We start from the raw sequence: 18,289 nt of genomic DNA, 5'->3' as shown, positions 1-18,289 counted from the left end.
AGGTTTGTTACAATAAAGTCAGAAAGTGAAAATGTTTTCCAGGGTACAAATGGTAACACTTAAACTAGGAATAAGAGAAGCCTATGAAGAAATATACAAAATACTATGTCTTGTGAGTTTCCATTCAAACCGTCATGAATTATATATATGAATATGTCCTTCTAGAAAGACAGACTTATCTTTTTGAGTGTGTGTGTTTTTACATGAATATCAGTCACGCTTTAAAAAGAAAAGCCCCTGCTTTTATTGAAGTATGACAGTGACGGGTCTCGAGACGGAAAGATGGGGGAGATAGAGAGCCCGCCGGGGCGCCTGAGGGTGGGAGAGCCAGCGGTGCCGGAAACCTCAGCAGAAGGGATCCCCGTGTGGGGGAGGGGGGCCTTCGGTCTCTCCCCAGCCTCTTCCTTCCCCCTGGCCTGAGGGTGGGTGGGGAGGGGCAGTTCCTCTTTCCTTCCCAAGCACCGAGGAGGCCCCAGCTCCCTAGGGGCTGAGAAGCTGGAGTCCTGGGGAAGGGGAGGAGCTGAGCCCTACTCTTGCAAGACCCCCGCCCTCCTCCCCCAGCAGGAAGCATGAACAGAAAAGACAGCAAGAGGTGAGAGGACCCTCCCCAGGGAGCCCGGCAGCACCCTGAGCCCTCCCTCTGCATGGGAGGGCTGGGGAGATCACTCGCCAGGGTGGCAGGATTCCTGACTTCTTTGGGATCGGGCGCAGGGGGGCCAGGTGGATGCTTCAGGGAGTCTGGAGCCAGCTACGGCTGCAGTGGCTTGCATGTGGCATCTGTACCGTGTTGTCCCTGGAGTTTGAGCTGCTCCGTGCCCCTTTCCCACTCCTTGTCACCCCACCTCCATCCCTGGCCTGGGCTGAGTGTCTCTGCCCTCCCTGGGGGCTTTCTGGTTCCCTATCCCCCTGGACTGGAACTCCAGGCTCCTGCAGGACCCTGGCCCAGGAGAGGGGAGTGTGACACAGGGCAAGGCAGTTCCCCTGCCTCTTAAACCACTCCTGGCTGTTCCAGACCCCTACAGGGGGCTGCAGGACAGGGCCTAGCGGCTGGCTGTGCGGCTGGTTCTGGAATGAGCTTCATCTCCTGGGCAAGTTGGCCCTTCTGTCCCCACAGAGGCAGATAGTGGGTGACTCCCTAGCCTGGGTAGCTCCTCCTGCCACCCCTAGCACCACTCTGATGGGCAAAGGGCTTTCCTCCCCACCCAGCAGTTTAGTGGTAGACTCCTGGCTGCCTAATTTCCTAGCTGTGTGACCTTAGGTAAGTCACTTAACTGCTCTGTGTCTCAAGTTTTTCTTCTGTCAATAGAACAATCATAGCCTCTACCTCTAAGAGGCCTGTAAGTACTCAATGAGACACTCTAGACCAGTGGTTCTCAAACTGGAGCGAGCCTCAGAACTGTCTGGAGGGCTTGTAAAATACAGGTTGCTGGGCTTACCTTTAAAGTGTTTGATTTTTTTTTTTTTTTGAGACGGAGTCTCGCTCTGTCGCCAGGCTGGAGTGTAGTGGCACAATCTCAGCTCACTGCAATCTCTGCCTCCCGGGTTCAAGTGATCCTCCTGCCTCAGCCTCCCAAGTAGCTGGGACTACAGGTGCACACCACCACGCCCAGCTACTTTTTTGTATTTTTAGTAGAGATGGGGTTTCATCATGTTGGGCAGGATGGTCTCGATCTCTTGACCTCGTGATCCACCCACCTCAGCCTCCCAAAGTGCTGGGATTAGAGGCGTGAGCCACTGCCCTCAGCCTTAAAGTGTTTGATTTTGTAGGTCTGGGTTGGGACCTGAGAATCTGTATTTATACCCAGTTCCCAGGTGATGCTTTTGGTACTAGCTGGGTGCCCACACTTAGGGAAATGCTGAATTAGTTAGAACGCTCCCTCCTTGGCCTAGGACATATATAATACTTTAAAATGTCCCTTCTAGCAACAGTGGCTCATGCCTCTAATCCCAGCACTTTGGGAGGATAAGGCAAGGAGAACTTGAGGCCAGGAGTTCTAGACCAGCCTGGGCAATATTGTGAGACCCCCATAGACACACACACAAACACACACACAAAATTAGCTGGGTATGGTCGTGCACACCTGTAGTCCCAGCTACCTGGGACTACCTTAGTCAAGGCAGGAGGATCACTCGAGTCCAGGAGTTCAAGGTTACAGTAAGCTTTGATTGTACAACTGCACTGCAGCCTGGGAGACAGAGCAAGACCCTGTCTAAAAAAGGGTAGAGGTGGGAGCCTGGTATGATGGCTACATCTATAATCCCAGCACTTTCGGAGGCAAAGGTTGGCGAATCCACTGGGCCCAGGAGTTTGAAACCAGCCTGGCCAACATGGTGAAACCCCATTTCTACTAAAAATACAAAAATTAGCTGGGCATGGTGGCACGTGCCTGTAGTCCCAACTACTTGGGAGGCTGAGGCAGGAGAATTGCTTGAACCCGGGAGGTGGAGTTTGCAGTGAGCTGAGATCACACCACTGCATTCCAGCCTGCGTGACAAAGCGAGACCCTGTCTCCAAAAAAAGAAAGAAAGAAAAAAAAAGAAATCCCTGGGGAAGGTCCAAGGACTAGCCTCATTTTTCCTTCGAGGAAACTGAGCCCCAGAGAAATTAAGTGACTAACACGAAGTCACAACAGCTGGCAAAAATTTCTGGATTCTACTTTCGTCTGAAGCCTGGATTCAGCTCCCTCCCTCCTCCCACCATCCCTGTCTCTCCATTAACCTCTTTCCCTGTCAGGAACAGCAGCCTCTGGGAGGCACCAGGCAAAGGGAGAATTATTATTATTATTATTATTATTATTATTATTATTTTGAGACTAAGACTCGCTCTGTTGCCCAGGCTGGAGTGCAGTGGCACGATGTCGGCTCACTGAAACCTCCGCCTCCTGGGTTCAATCTAGTCTTCTGCCTCAGCCTCCTGAGTAGCTGGGATTACAGGTGCGCACCACCACGCCCGGCAAATTTTTGTATTTTTAGTAGAGACGGGGTTTCACCATGTTGGTCAGTCTGGTCTCGAACTCCTGACCTCATGATGGGAGGATTATTTTCATACCTTCCTTGAAGCTGCCTCAGCCCCAGGGACCTCTCACCTAACTCTGAGGAGCCCCAGAGAAGGCCATTTAGCACTGGTATTTCCTCTCCAGTCCCAAATCTAAGGACCCACACTGAAGGCTAAAACTGCAGGTCCTGCCGGAAGGCTAACTTGGGAGAGGGGTCTGTTACCTTAGTGGGGTGAAGGGGTGGGAGAAGGGCAGAGATGAAATCCCGGGGGTTTCCTTGCAGGAGCCCTGCTCTCTTTTTTAATTTTTATTTTAATTAATTAATTAATTTGTTGGTTTATTGATTTTTTGACACAGAGTCTCACTCTGTCACCCAGGCTGGAGTGCAATGGCACAATCTCGGCTCACTGCAACCTCCACCTCTCAAGTTCAAGCGATTCTCCTGCCTCAGCCTCCTGAGTAGCTGGGATTACAGGAGCCCACCACCATGCCCGGCTAATTTTTGTATTTTTAGTAGAGATGGGGTTTCACCATGTTGGCCAGGCTGGTCTCGAACTCCTGACCTCAAGTGATCCACCCACCTCAGCCTCCCAAAGTGCTGGGACTACAGGCGTGAGCCACTGTGCCTGGCCTCTCGTTTTAATTTTTTTATTATTATTTTTAAAACAGAAATCACTCTGTCACCCAGGTTGGAACACAGTGATGCAGGTTCCAGCTCACTGCAGCCTCCACCTCCTGGGTTCAAGTGACCCTGCTGCCTCAGCCTCCTGAGTAGCTGGGATTACAGGCACCCGCCATCACGCCTGACCAATTTTTGCATTTTTAGTAGAGATGAGGGTTTCACCATGTTGGCCGGGGTGGTCTCGAACTCCTGGCCTCGAGTGATCCACCCACCTTGGCCTCCCAAAGTGCTGGGATTACAGGCATGAGCCACCACACTGGCCCAGGAGCCTTGCTCTCTTGAGGGCTGTGGGAGGAAGGAGGGGCGGGTGTTAGAGACCAAAGGGGAGCCCTGAGGAGGCAATTCCTGAAGGCAGGTCCTCCCATGCCTCTGCCTGGGGAGGACAGGAGAGATCCCAGGGGTCTTCTCCTGAGTCCCTGGGAGGCCAGGAGTAATCCCGGGATCTGCCAACAGGAAGTCTCTTCCAGTATGCCTTGGAAGCAGTCGAGAGGAAGTTGGGGGCAATGCCTCGGGAAGGAGTTCTTATGATTCCCTGAGGGGTCTTCAGTGGTCCCAGGGGTCTTCTGCTGTGGTTCCCTGGGGGATTCAGAGTAGTCCTGAGCAGCGGTCCCCAGGCTTTTTGGCACCAGGGACCGCTTTTGCGGAAGGGGGTGGGGATGGTGTGGGGATGATTCAAGTTAATTACATGTATCGTGTGCTTTATTTTTATTATTATTACATTGTAATATATAATGAAATAGTTACGCAGCTCACCATAATGTAGAATCAGTGGGAGCCCTGAGCTTGTTTTCCTGCAACTGGATGCTCCCATCTGGGGGTGATGAGAGACAGTGACAGATCATGAGGCATTAGATTCTCATAAACAGCACGTAGCCTAGATCCCTCGCATGTGAAGTTCACAATAGGATTCATGCTCCTAAGAGAGTCTAATGCCCCAGCTGATCTGACAGGAGGTGGAGCTCAGGTGGGGGTGCTCGCTTGCCCGCTGGTTCCTAACAGGCCACAGACTGGTACCCGTCTGTGTCCCAGGGGCTGGGGACCCCTGGTCTTGAGGATCTTCCTCTCTGATTCCCTGAAGGGAGTAGGAATATCCCTGGGAGTTTGCTTGTGGGAGAGGGCTCCCATGATTCTCCCAGGGATCTGGAATATTCCTGGGGATTCTCCCTAGAGTCCCTGGTAGGTCAGGGGTAACCCTGGGACTTTGCCTTTAGGAAGCCTCTCCCGTGGTGCCTTGGGGCATTAGGGTCAAGAGGAATTATTGGGTCTGCCCGAAAGAAGGGGCTCCCATAACTCCTTGGGGGCTGTGCCCACAGGAAGTCCCACCAGGAATGCACCGGAAAGACAGGAGGGCGGGGCCGGCCCCGCCAAGCGCGTCGCCACAAGACATGCCCCAGCCCCCGGGAAATCAGCAAGGTCATGGCTTCCATGAACCTGGGCCTTCTGAGTGAGGGCGGCTGCAGCGAAGATGAGCTGCTGGAGAAATGCATCCAGTCCTTCGGTGAGTGTCCTCTCCCCAGCAGCCTCCCTGCCCCTAACCTCGGGCTCAGCACCCGCTTCTCTCCACCTCAGCTTTTGGAGGTAAAATGAGAGCAGGGCTGGGTGGAATGAAACTCAATCACTACATTAGAGATAACAGAAACACCTGCATTTCTTCTTTCCTGAAATGGAAATATATACATATTATATATATATATAAATTATATATTATATATATATAATATATATTATATTATATAAAATATATATTTATATATAATATATATTATATTATATATAATATATATTATATATAATATATATTATATTATATAAAATATATATTATATATAATATATATTATATTATATAAAATATATATTTTATATAATATATATTATATTATATAAAATATATATTTAATATAATATATATTATATATATATTTATATGTAATATATATTATATATATAATATATAATATATAATATATAATATATAATATATATTATATATATAATATATAATATATAATATATAATATATAATATATATTATATATAAATATAATATATATAAATATATAAATATATAATATATATAAATATATTAAATATATATAAATATATATTTATATATAATATATTATATATTTTATATATAAATATATATTTATATATAATATATTATATATTTTATATATAAATATATATTTATATATATTATAATATATTATATATATAAATCTTTTTTTCTTTTCTTTTCTTTTGAGACAGAGTCTCGCTCTGTCACCCAGGCTGGAGTACAGTGGCCTGATCTCAGCTCACTGCAACCCCCACCTCCTGGGTTCAAGAGATTCTCCTGCCTCAGCCTCCCGAGTAGCTAGGATTACAGGCACATGCCACCAGGCCTGGCTAATTTTTGTGTTTTTAGTAGAAACGGTGTTTCACCATGTTGGCCAGGCTTGTCTCGAACTCCTGGCCTCATGTGATCCGCCCGATTCAGCCTCCCAAAGTGCTGGGATTACAGGCGTGAGCCACTGTGCCCGGCCAGTCTGGTGCTATTTCAATCTTCAGCAAGACTTGCCAGGGGTGATGCTGCCCCATGCACAATACAGATAAGGAAACTGAGGCACAGGAGGTTAGGTTGCCTGTCCAAGGTCACGCCGGGGATCACCGTTAGAGCTGGTCTTTGAACCAGGTGGTCCGGCAGGATCTGGAGCTGCGCGGTGCATTGCCTGAGGGCCATTCTGTCACAGAGTACCCCTCCTTCCACCCCAGATTCAGCTGGCAGCCTGTGCCATGGGGACCACATGCTCAACATGGTGCTGGCCATGCACAGCTGGGTGCTGCCATCTGCCGAACTGGCTGCCCGCCTGCTGACCTCATATCCTCCGGGACTGTGAGCTATGGGTGGAGGGTGGAGGGCAGAGTTGTGAGAACCTGGGCAATGGGAATGGGGAGCAGGCAGGTCATGGATCCTGGAGAACAGAGCCTTGACCAGAACTCAAATACCAGAAGGCCACAGGGGACACCCAGGAGCTGAGACGGCTGCAGATCTGTCACCTGGTCAGGTAGGGCTGGGCCGAGATCCCCACTCTCAGGACCCACGACTTCCATCCTGCTTTCCCCCCAAAAAACATTCTTCAGAGACTCCCCAGGCCAGTTCCCACAGACCCAACCAGCCCCACAGGCCAAAATCCCACTTCTGAGACACCCATAGCTTGGTTCCTAAGACACTCTTAGTTCCGTTCCTTAGAACCCCCACTTCCTAGAGACCCCCCTCACCAACCAGATTCCATAGACCCTCCTAGCTGTTGCCCAGAGACCACCGGCTCTGATCCCCAAAATCTCTACCTCCCACAGACCCAAGCCTCGCCCATAAGACCCCCTCATTCTGTCCCTCCAAAAATTTCACCCCCAGAAGTCCCCAGTCTAGTTCCTAGGACCCTCCACGATGTTGCTTCCCAATAATCCCACTTCCAAGTGACTCCCCAGTCTGTTTCCCACAGAGCCCCCCAGTCTGTGTTAAGAGACCCCCATCCTACTCCAGAGATTCTCCAAGCCTGGTACCCCTCCAAACCCCAACCCTCCAGGGACCCCCACACATATTTAGAGACCCCTCGCTCAGCACCTAGAAATTCCTCAGCCCAAAATATCCCTTGTAGAGATCTTCGCCACCCCCGGCCTCATCTCACCATCTCCAAACCACTCTCAGGTACTGGCTGACGCAACACCCTGAGGTGATGCACCAGGATCCCCAGCTAGAAGAAGTCATAGGTCGTTTCTGGGCCACCGTGGCCCAGGAGGGCAACTCGGCCCAGAGAAGACTGGGAGACTCTTCTAACCTGTGAGTCAGCCCTGCGCTCCCCTCTTCCCTGCCCCATCCCCATTCTGCCATCTCCCTCTACATCCCCAAGCCCTCAACTGTGAGCCACTCCAATACCCTGCCCCTCTTGGCCCCCAGCCTGAGCCCTGGTGGCCCTGGCCCCCCACTCCCCATGAGCAGCCCAGGCCTGGGCAAAAAGCGCAAAGTGTCCTTGCTTTTCGACCACCTGGAGACGGGGGAGCTGGCTCAGCACCTCACCTACCTGGAGTTCCGGTCCTTCCAGGCTATCACGGTGAGGACCCCCTCCCGTCCCCATCCCAAGCAGGGGAGAGACTGGGGTAGGGGAGGGATTGTTTGGGGGAAGGCAGGACTGAGAGGACAACTGCATGGTCATTCAGCAGAGATCTCAAAGTCTTAAACTCAAACCTGTGTGCTAGAAGGTCCAGGAAAATGAGTTAAGGAAGCCGAGGCAGGCAGATCGCCTGAGGTCAGGAGTTTGAGACCAGCCCGGCCAACATGGTGAAACCCCGTCTCTACTAAAAACACAAAAATTATCCGGGCATGGTGGCGCACGCCTGTAATCCCAGCTACTTGGGAGGGTGAGGCAGGAGAATCACTTGAACCTCAGGAGGCGGAGGCTGCAGTGAGCTGAGATCACACCACTGCACTCCAGCCTGGGCGACAGAGCGAGACTCTGTCTCAAAAAACAACAACAACAAAAAAGTAAAATAAATAAATAAAATGCTTATTGCAGTGACTGGCACTTAGTAAGTGCTCAAAATACTTTATCATTTATTCAACAAGCATTTAAATTCATGGTGCCTCAGTTTTCTCATCTGTAAAAAGGGGATATGCGCAGTTCCTGCCTTGCAGGAACAGTGCCTGGTCCAGGGTAAATGCTATCTGCTTGAACCATTAGAAATTGTCATATATTACCTACCCAAGGATCAGTTTCATGTGCTTCAACATATATATGCATTAGCTTTTGCCATCTGGACATCATCATTTCAAGGGAAGGTGGGGATCTGTTTCCTTCATGTGAAACTGTCCCAATTGTGTGTGTGTGTTGTGTGTGAGTGTGTTGTGTGTGTGTGTGTATGCAAATATACTCAGTGTAGTGGATGTGGGTATGAAATGAACACTCTTTGGGCAGAACAGATAGAGGTTGATTTCAATTCATCTTCCCCATCCTTCCCTTTGCTGACTGTATACCAGTCAGGTGTACAGTTAAGAGCATATAGACTCCCACTCCGACTCACACCTGTGTGACCCTGGGCAAATTACCTATCCTCTCTGTGCCTCAACTGTCTCACCACTAAAATGGAATGATACTCACTTCATAGAGTTATGAGGATTAAATTAGTTAATATGATCACTTGTCAAATATAGTGCCTGGCTATATTGAAACATGCCTCCTCAGATGGGAGAGGAGCATGGTGACGTCAAGGACATGCAGCAGCCTGAGGGTGGGGGGACAGATGACAAAGGTCACTCCAGCTAGACCAGGCTAGGACATCAGAGATCATGACTGCTTGTTGGATGCCATGGAAGGGCAGGGCCTGAGCGCCACGGCCCACCTTGACACCCACCTCGCTCCCAGCCCCAGGATCTGCGGAGCTACGTTTTGCAGGGCTCAGTACGAGGCTGCCCGGCCCTGGAGGGCTCCGTAGGTCTCAGCAACAGCGTGTCCCGCTGGGTGCAGGTGATGGTGCTGAGCCGTCCCGGGCCCCTACAGCGCGCACAGGTGCTGGACAAGTTCATTCACGTGGCACAGGTGAGGCCCGCCCCTTGGGGCTGCGAACTCCACTGCACACAGCTACCTGGCCCTTCCCCTTCCAGACCCTCGACCCCACAGGGTCATCCTGGCGGTGACGTCACGCATCTCCCAGCCCCGCCCACGAGGCCACAGTCTGGGCATTCCAACCAAGGACCGTAACTTCTTCTTTGGCCTTGATGTCACCGCGTCCCACCCACCGTGGCCCCACCCCTTGGCCCTAGACGTGACAGGCTCCCAAGCCCTATGCCTGAATATTCTATCCCCAGGTCAATGAGTGTCCCTTCCATGCCCCCACCTTTGTGGGGCATGGAAGCCCGAGGTTTCCATCCCCAGTCCCCGGGCCCCAGTGGTCACTTCGGGACTGTGCATCGCTCCCCAATGAGTCCGGGCTCTCCCCTCCCCGCCCCATTGTGTTAGGCCTTTCTCTTCCCCTCCCTTCCCCCTCCTTTCCGGACACCTTCTCGCCCTTCTGGGGAAAAGGGAAGCCCTACGGCCCGCTGTGGCCGCGCCCCCTTGCGTATTTCCACGCAGACCACGCCCTTCCTCTGGTGTCTTCCCTGGTTTGCTTACTCCTGCAGGGCCCCTGAGACCTGGGTGTCTCGACGTCCGCCTGGAGTCTCCTTGGTCTGAGCATTTTCCATTCCTCCATGGGCACACTCTCTCCACAGCAACCTCTGCCGAAATTCGTCAAAAGGAGGGCAAGGGAATTCCCCAGCTGCCTGGTGGCCCCGCACCTGTCTAGCATCTGTCTGACTCCTCCATTTCTCTCTGGCCCTGTTCACCTCTGCCTGGCTCCCAGCTCCTGCACAGAGCCTGCGCCTTCTTGCCTCCCCGCACCTGTGTGACTCTCAGAGCAGTCAGACCCCCAGATGGCTGACACCTGACATGTCTGAAGCCTCCCCCACCTGTCTGACACACACCTGTCTATCCCCCAAATCCGCCCAACTTCTCGTACTTCCTGTCTCCCCAGATTTTCTAACCTCGTATCAGTCAATCACCTGCTTGACCCTCCTGGCTCAGATAACCATCTAACACCCCTGTGAGGCCCACACATGGCATGTCCCACTCTTGCCGCACACACCCACCTTCTCTCACCTGTCTGATCCCCACATTGGTCCACACATGCCTGGGACCCCACCTCAACTGGGATGCTGTCATCTGAAGTCCCGACTTGCCCTCCCTCCCGTGACGGCCCTGTGGGCATGCTTCTCTTCCTAGAGGCTCCGCCAGCTGCAGAATTTCAACACGCTGATGGCAGTCACAGGGGGCCTATGTCACAGTGCCATCTCCAGACTCAAGGACTCCCATGCCCACCTGAGCCCTGACAGCACCAAGGTGAATCCCACTACCCTCCCCAAAGCTCCAAGTGGTCAGCTGTCTTGAGCCCCCACGCCTAATTCCCCAAGCCCTATCCATTCCTGCCCAGGTGTCCTAGAACCACCTGAAGTCCTTGCTCCTCCAAATCCCAGACCCCCAGGCTCTGCCAGCATTCCTCCTCCCTGTCATCCATCCACTCATGGTGCTGATCCCTCTCTGCTCTCAGTGTGTCTGGTCCGGAGCTGGACTGTGAGGCAGACAGATGGGAGACAGGCTAGCAGAGAACTTTGCAGTCCCCATGGGGAGGACTGGCTGAGGTCAGAAAGTGGCAGGAAATTAGGCCGAAGATGCCCTGGGAAGATCCTATAGCGCCTTGTAAGATGGGCTAAGCTAGGGAAGTTTTGAGAGTGATGACACACCCTTGATAAGATCTGGGTTTTTAAGAAATAATTATAGGCTGGGTTCAGTGGCTCACACTTGTAATTCCAGCGTTTTGGGAGGCCAAGATGGGAGGATAACTTTAGCCCAGGTGTTTGAGACCAGCCTGGGCAAAACAGTGAGACCCCATCTCCAGAAATTTTTTTTTTTTTTTTTTTTGTGGAGACAGAGTCTCGCTCTTGTCGCCCAGGCTGGAGTGCAGTGGTGCAGTCTCGGCTCACTGCACCCTCTGCCTCCCGGATTCAGGTAATTCTCCTACCCCAGCCTCCCAAGTAGCTGGGATTACAAGGATGCACCACCACGCCCTGCTGATTTTGTATTTTTAGTAGAGACAGGGTTTTACCATGTTGGCCAGGCTGGTCTCAAACTCCTGACCTAAGGCGATCCACCCACCTTGGCCTCCAAAAGTGCTGGGATTACAGGTGTGAGCCTCTGTGCCTAGCTGAAAAAAAATTTAAAAATAAATTAGCCAGGGATGGTGGCCCATTCCTGTAGTCCCAGCTACTTGGGAGGCTGAGGGGGAGGACTGCTGGAGCCTCCCCCTCAGCCTTTTCATTGTTGTTGTTTTTTGAGATGGAGTCTCACTCTATCTCCCAGGCTGGAGTACAGTGTCGCAGTCTTGGCTCACTGCAGCCTGCACCTCCCAGGTTCAAGCGATTCGCCTGCCTCAGCTTCCCGAGTAGCTGGGATTACAGGCCTGCACCACCAGACCCAGTTAATTTTTGTATTTTTAGTAGAGACAGGGTTTTACCATGTTGCCCAGGCTGTTCTAGACCTCCTGACCTCAGATGATCCGCCTGCCTCGGCCTCTCAAAATGCTGGGATTACAAGCGTGAGCCACCGCGCCCAGCCATCAAGCCCAGGAGTTTAAGGCTGCAGTGAGCTGTGATCATGACACTGCACTCCAGTCTGGGTGACAGAGTGAGACCCTAGCCTAAAAAATAAATAAATAAATAAAAAGGCCGGTCTTGATGGCTCACGCCTGTAATCCCAACACTTTGGGAGGCCGAGGCGGGCAGATCACTTGAGGTGAGGAGTTTGAGACCAGCCTGGCCAACATGGTAAAACCCTGTCTCTACTAAAAATACAAAATTAGCTTGGTGTGGTGGCTCATGCCTGTAGTCCCAGCTTCTTGGGAGGCTGAGGCAGGAGAATCGCTTGAACCCAGGAGGTGGAGGTGGCAGTAAGCCGAGATCACGCCACTGCACTCTAGCCTGGGCAAGACAGCGAAACTCCATCTCAAAAAAAAAAAAGAAAGAAAGAAATCATTTTAGCCAAAGAATGGGGGATTGTGGAACTTCTCTGAGATGGGGACCCAAGAGGAAGAGCAGTTTGGGGGAGATGCTGAGACCGGCATGGGATATGGAAGGGCTCCAGAGGTGTCCACAATGCCACTGGGTCCCTGAAGGCCTAGAGCCCACACAGGAGGCTGCTCAGGGGACGGGACTGCCCTGATAACGCCCCCATCCCATGTCCCTCCTCCCCAGGCCCTCCTGGAGCTCACTGAGCTCCTTGCCTCCCACAACAACTACGCCCGCTACCGCCGCACCTGGGCTGGCTGTGCGGGCTTCCGGCTGCCTGTACTGGGCGTGCACCTCAAGGACCTGGTGTCCCTGCATGAGGCACAGCCCGACAGGTTGCCTGACGGCCGCCTGCACCTACCCAAGCTGAACAACCTCTACCTGCGGCTGCAGGAGCTGGTGGCCCTCCAAGGGCAGCATCCACCCTGCAGCGCCAATGAGGACCTGCTGCACCTGCTCACGGTGAGCCTCCCGGCCCTGCCCAGGCTGGGCTTCTGAGGGTACTGAGATATAGGGTCCTGGGTGTGTGAGTGTCTCCAGGACCAGGGTATCAAAGTGCTGGAGTGCATGGGTTTTGAAGCCAGAGCTTCTAGGTTTTTTTCTAGCTGCGTGATCTTGGGCAAGTCACTGAACCCTTAGGCCTCAGTTTCTTTATCCACAAAATGGGAATAATAAAAGGACCCAGCCGGGTGTGGTGGCTCACGCCTGTAATCCCAACACTTTGGGATGCTGAGGTGGGCAGATCACCTGAGGTCAGGAGTTCAAGACCAGCCTGACCAACATGGAGAAACCCTGTCTCTACTAAAAATACAAAATTAGCCAGGAGTGGTGGTGCGTGCCTGTAATCCCAGCTACTTGGGACGCTGAGGCAGGAGAATTGCTTGAACCCAGGAGGTGGAGGTTGCAGTGAGCTGAGATCGCGCCATTGCACCCCAGCCTGGGCAAGAAGAGTGAAACTCCTTCTCAAAATAAATAAATAAAAATAAAATAAAATAAAAGGACCCACTTCAGAGGGTGGTTGAGGAGAGACAGCCAATGACATCGTTCAAAGAATGTCCTTAAGACAGTGTCTAGCCAGGCACAGTGGCTCATGCCTGTAATCCTAGCACTTTGGGAGGCTGAGGTAGGCGGATTGCCTGAGGAGTTTGAGACCAGCCTAGGCAACATGGTGAAACCCCATCTCTACTAAAAATACAAAAATTAGCTGGGCATGGTGGTGCATGCCTATAGTCCCAGCTACTTGGGAGGCTGAGGCATGAGAATCGCTTGAACCTGGGAGGCGGAGGTTGCAGTGAGCCAAGATCGCGCCACTACACTCCAGCCTGGGTGACAGAGCGAGACTCTGTCTCAAAAAATGACAGTATATGGAGGAGAGTGAGCTCTATATTCTATATAAGTAACATGTTTTTTCCCCACTTCCCCCAGTGACTCAAGTATCCATTGATCTCAGCTCTGGAATTGCTTTGGGGTTCACATTCTTAAACTCCAAGGTTCTGAGCTTCTCATGCTGATAGCCCAAAATCTCAAACTTTGACATATCCAAGAATCTAAGCAAAAGGCTACTAACAGTTATTGATCATTGACTATGTGCCAGGCACCTCATTCCACCTTACAACCCTATGAGGTTGGGACCCTTACTGTGCCCATTCTATAGATTGGGAAACTGAGGCCCAGAGAGGTGAGGTCACTTGCTCACTGTCCCACAGCAGTAATGCCAGGATTTGAACCCAGGAGGGGCTTTAGGAAGATCCTGAGAGTGGGTGTGGGGGTCTGGGGCAGGGCTGTAGATGGGAGGATCTGTAACACCCCTGTCTGCTCCAGCTCTCCCTGGACCTCTTCTACACGGAAGACGAGATCTATGAGCTTTCTTATGCCCGGGAGCCGCGTTGTCCCAAGAGTCTGGTGAGACCTGACCCCTGGCCTGGGACCCCCCCAATTACCTCAAACCCCCTCTAAGCCTATGCAGTGACTAACTGTACTCCTCTGTCCCCGCCCCAGCCACCCTCCCCCTTCAACGCACCTCTGGTGGTGGAGTGGGCCCCTGGTGTGACACCCAAGCCGGACAGGATCACGCTGGGTCGGCACGTGGAGCAGCTGGTGGAGGTAAGGAGGGGCCGCCGGCAGCCAGGAGGGAAGACATCTGTAGAACCCTGAGCCTGTAGGTGGGGACTTATATGGCCATGGGGATCATATTTCGACAACTGGGCCTTATCTGCTTCCCCACACTTCTCTGAAGTCTGTGTTCAAGAATTATGACCCTGAAGGCCGAGGAACAATCTCTCAGGAGGACTTTGAGCGACTCTCGGGCAATTTTCCCTTCGCCTGCCATGGGCTTCACCCACCCCCACGCCAGGGGTAAGTGGTTGTGACTCCTGGATCCCCCGAAGGTGAGGACACTGGGGTTGCCTGGACTCCCGGGTCTGGAGGAGGTTGGGGTGGGTCACGCTGAGGCTCAGTTTCTGCCCCCAGGAGAGGCTCCTTCAGCAGAGAGGAGCTGACAGGGTACCTGCTCCGGGCCAGCGCCATCTGCTCCAAGCTGGGCCTCGCCTTCCTGCACACCTTCCATGAGGTCACCTTCCGAAAGCCTACCTTCTGCGACAGCTGCAGTGGCTTCGTGAGCACTCCACCCCATCACCGCCCTTAGGTTCCATCTGTGCTGAAGCCGGTAGTCCGCAAACCCCAGATAACCCCCAAATTCCAGAAATCCTCTAGCTTCAAATCATCCTGTTTCATATAAACCCTAAACACCAGACATTCCCTATATCCTGGATAATCTCCAAATGCCAGATAATCCCCAAATCCCAGATAATCTCCACCCCAGACAATCGCTGAACCATGGATAATATCTGAAACTCTGGATAGGAGGCCAGGAGTGGCGGCTCACGCCTGTAATCCCAGCACTTGGGGAGGCTGAGGTGGGCAGATTGCTTGAGCTCAAGGGTTCAAGACCAGCCTAGGGAACATAGCGAGAGAGACCCTATCTCTACTAAAAATACAAAAATTAGCTGCCTGTGGTGGTGCATACCTGTGATCCCAGCTACTCAGGAGGCTGAGGCTGATCTGAGGCTGAGAATCACTTGAACCCAGGAGGTGGAGGTTGCAGTGAGCCAAGATTGCAGCACTGCACTCCAGCTTGGATGACAGAGCGAGATTCTGTCTCAAAAAAAAAAAAAACCTGGATAATCTCCAAACTGGATAGATTATGTTCAAATGGAATCATCCTCCAAATCTCTAGACTCCAGATCATTCAAACTCTGAATAATTTCCAAATTCAAGATATCCCCAAACTCTGGCTAGTGGATCAATCTCTCAACCTACAACCCGAGACTAATTCACAAACCTTGGATTATTTCCCACATTCATTTATTCATTCATGAAATATTTACTGAGCACCTCCTCTGTGCCAGGTAGTTCTAGGCCCTGGGGATACAGCAGGAATACAGCAGACAATTCTTGCCCATAGAATTTGCATTTTAGTAACTCTAAATTTTACCTAAATCTAATATCTGAGGTGATTATCTAAACTTGAGATAATCTCCAAGTTTCCTTTATTTATTTTGTTAAGAGATGGGTCTTGCTCTATTACCCAGGCTGGAGTGCAGTGGTACGATCATGGTTCATTGCAGCCTCCAACTCCTGAGCTCAAGCGATCCTCCCACCTTGGCGTCTCAAAGTGCTGGGATTACTGGCATGAGCCACTGCACCCACCCACATTCCTTTAATTCCAGTTAAATCTCTAGCCTTGAGAATTTCAAAACCTGGGTAGCTTCCACACTTCCACTCCCCAGCTGCCCTGCCAATCCACAGCCTTCCCTCTCCTAGGATGGGTAATCTTTTCTCCTTTCTCTTCCCAGCTCTGGGGTGTCACCAAGCAAGGCTACCGCTGTCGGGGTGAGTGGGGTGTCAGCGAGTGGGAGGGAAGCCTTGGCCCGCAGGCTGGAAGGATGGATGACACAGATTGGACCCCTGGCCATTAACCGCTGCCTTCCCCAGAGTGCGGGCTGTGTTGCCACAAACACTGCAGAGAGCAACTGAAGGTAGAATGTAAGAAGAGGCCAGGGGCCAAGGGCGATGCAGGACCCCCCGGAGCTCCTGTCCCATCCACACCAGCTCCCCATGCCAGCTGTGGTAAGACCTAGAGCACGCCAGTGCTGGGAAGGGGCCTAGGGGAAAGGGGTTGAGTCCAAGGTCAAGAGGCCCTTCCCATCAGACCCACATCCCTTCCATCCACCCACAAACAGGCTCCGAGGAAAATCTCTCCTACACGCTATCCCTGGAACCTGAGACTGGGTGCCAGCTTCGCCATGCCTGGACCCAGACTGAATCCCCACACCCTTCCTGGGAAACAGATACGGTGAGGAGAAACCGCCCCTACCCCCAAGTGGATACAGGGGACACAGGGCACTGGCCTGGGGAAGACTGGACAGATTTGGAGACCCATAGAAAGTACAAATATGCAGAAGTCCTCGACTGCTGGGGTGGGAGGGTATGGATACTGGTTACTTTTTAATACTGATAGAAAAATAGGCTGGGTGCGGTGGCTCATGCTTGTAATCCCAGGACTTTGGGAGGCAGAGGTGGGAGGATCACTTGAGGTCAGAAGTTCGAGGTCAGCCTGGCCAACGTGATAAAACTCTCTCTCTACTAAAAATACAAAAATTAGCCAAGTGTAGCCGGGCACAGTGGCTCACGCCTGTAATCCCAGCACTTTGGGAAGCCGAGGTGGGCGAATTACCTGAGGTCAGGAGTTCGAGATCAGCCTGGGCAACACGGTGAAACCGTGTCTCTACTAAAAATACAAAATTAGCCAGGCGTGGTGACACATGCCTGTAATCCCAGCTACTCGGGAGGCTGAGGCAGGAGAATCACTTGAACCTGGGAGGCGGAGGATGCGGTGAGCCGAGATCGTGCCATTGCACTCCAGCCTGGGCAACAAGAGTAAATCTCCATCTCACCAAAAAAAAAAAAAAAAAAAAAGAAAAGAAAAGACAAAAATTAGCCAAGTGTGATGGCGGGTGCCTGTAGTCCCAGCTATATGGGAGGCTGAGGCAGGAGAATCACTTGAGCCCGGGAGGCAGAGGCTGTAGTGAGCCGAGATTGTGCCACTGCACTCCAGCCTAGGTGACAGAGAAAGACCCTGTCTCAAAAAAAAAAAAAAAAGAAAAGAAAAGAAAAGAAAAATAGAAGTTTCAACATGTTGGGGGTAGGGTGGGGATGATAACCACTAGGAGAACAGAAAAAAGGATTCTAGCCAATAAGATAGCAAGAATAAGGCCAAATATATCGGGAGCTATTGTAAGTGTTAATGGAGTAAACGCCACTATTCGAGGGCAGAGACTCTCAGATTGGGTTACAAAAAGGATTCCACAGGGGACATTCATTCATCCACTTACCAGTCTGGGCAGGGAAGTGTTCCTGGCAGTGAAGTGTCTCCTAGACATCATACGCTCCCCACATCATCTGTCATCTTTCTTCTTCCTTTCTTCCTTCCAGGTCCCCTGCCCAGTGATGGACCCACCATCAACTGCATCCTCGAAGCTGGATTCCTAGACATCTCTTGGTCTCCTCTCTTCCTCACTCCCTTCCCCCAGTCAGTCCTGAGTCCTGTCGTCAGACTCTGGCAGGGCTCCCAGAGGTAGGCCCCCAGAGGCATCCGCCTTCCCATCCACACTGCCTTTGGTGGTACGTCCATCATCTTTTTCCCTGGAAGTGACTTCCCTCTTTTGCATCCTGGTGGATGCTACTCCTGCTCCCTTCCCCTGCACTTAGTATCTGTGCAGCTCTGTGTTGGATACATTTAGACTCAGGCCTCATTTTACCAACTCCCTAAATCTCCATTTCTTTTTTTTTTTTTTTTTTTTTTGAGACAGTCTCGCTCTGTCACCCAGGCTGGAATGCAATGATGCAATCTCAGCTCACTGCAACCTCCGCCTCCCGGGTTCAAGTGATTCTTCTGTCTCAGCCTCCCAAGTAG

General features: G+C 51.6%; 1 protein-coding gene across 1 annotated transcript; it reads left to right on the top strand.

Annotated features, from left to right (window-relative positions):
• The first annotated feature begins 449 nt into the window (after window positions 1–449).
• On the top strand, window positions 450–18,099 carry RASGRP4 (RAS guanyl releasing protein 4). The gene is made up of 17 exons (XM_002829161.5): window positions 450–592; window positions 4,992–5,176; window positions 6,435–6,540; window positions 6,665–6,727; window positions 7,372–7,503; window positions 7,621–7,774; window positions 9,083–9,256; window positions 10,478–10,594; window positions 12,502–12,777; window positions 14,137–14,217; window positions 14,314–14,418; window positions 14,552–14,670; window positions 14,785–14,929; window positions 16,170–16,206; window positions 16,309–16,443; window positions 16,557–16,669; window positions 17,809–18,099. The coding sequence occupies exons 1-17, from the start codon at window positions 570–572 to the stop codon at window positions 17,863–17,865; spliced, it is 2,022 nt and encodes a 673-aa protein (XP_002829207.3). The 5' UTR covers window positions 450–569; the 3' UTR covers window positions 17,866–18,099.
• The last annotated feature ends 190 nt before the right edge of the window (window positions 18,100–18,289 follow it).

The sequence above is a fragment of the Pongo abelii genome, chromosome 20 (genome assembly GCF_028885655.2).
Source record: "Pongo abelii isolate AG06213 chromosome 20, NHGRI_mPonAbe1-v2.0_pri, whole genome shotgun sequence".
Classification (NCBI taxonomy): Eukaryota; Metazoa; Chordata; class Mammalia; order Primates; family Hominidae; genus Pongo; species Pongo abelii.
The sequence above is the reverse complement of the archived record's forward strand: the minus strand, read 5'-3'. Positions and strand labels throughout refer to the sequence as shown.

Bases quoted from the DNA above. Each gene is read 5' to 3' on its own strand.
- RASGRP4 (XM_002829161.5), top strand. From the start codon at position 570: ATGAACAGAAAAGACAGCAAGAG. The intron at 593-4,991 runs GTGAGAGGACCC...CTGTGCCCACAG, and splicing joins AACAGAAAAGACAGCAAGAG to GAAGTCCCACCAGGAATGCA. The intron at 7,504-7,620 runs GTGAGTCAGCCC...CTTGGCCCCCAG, and splicing joins CTGGGAGACTCTTCTAACCT to CCTGAGCCCTGGTGGCCCTG.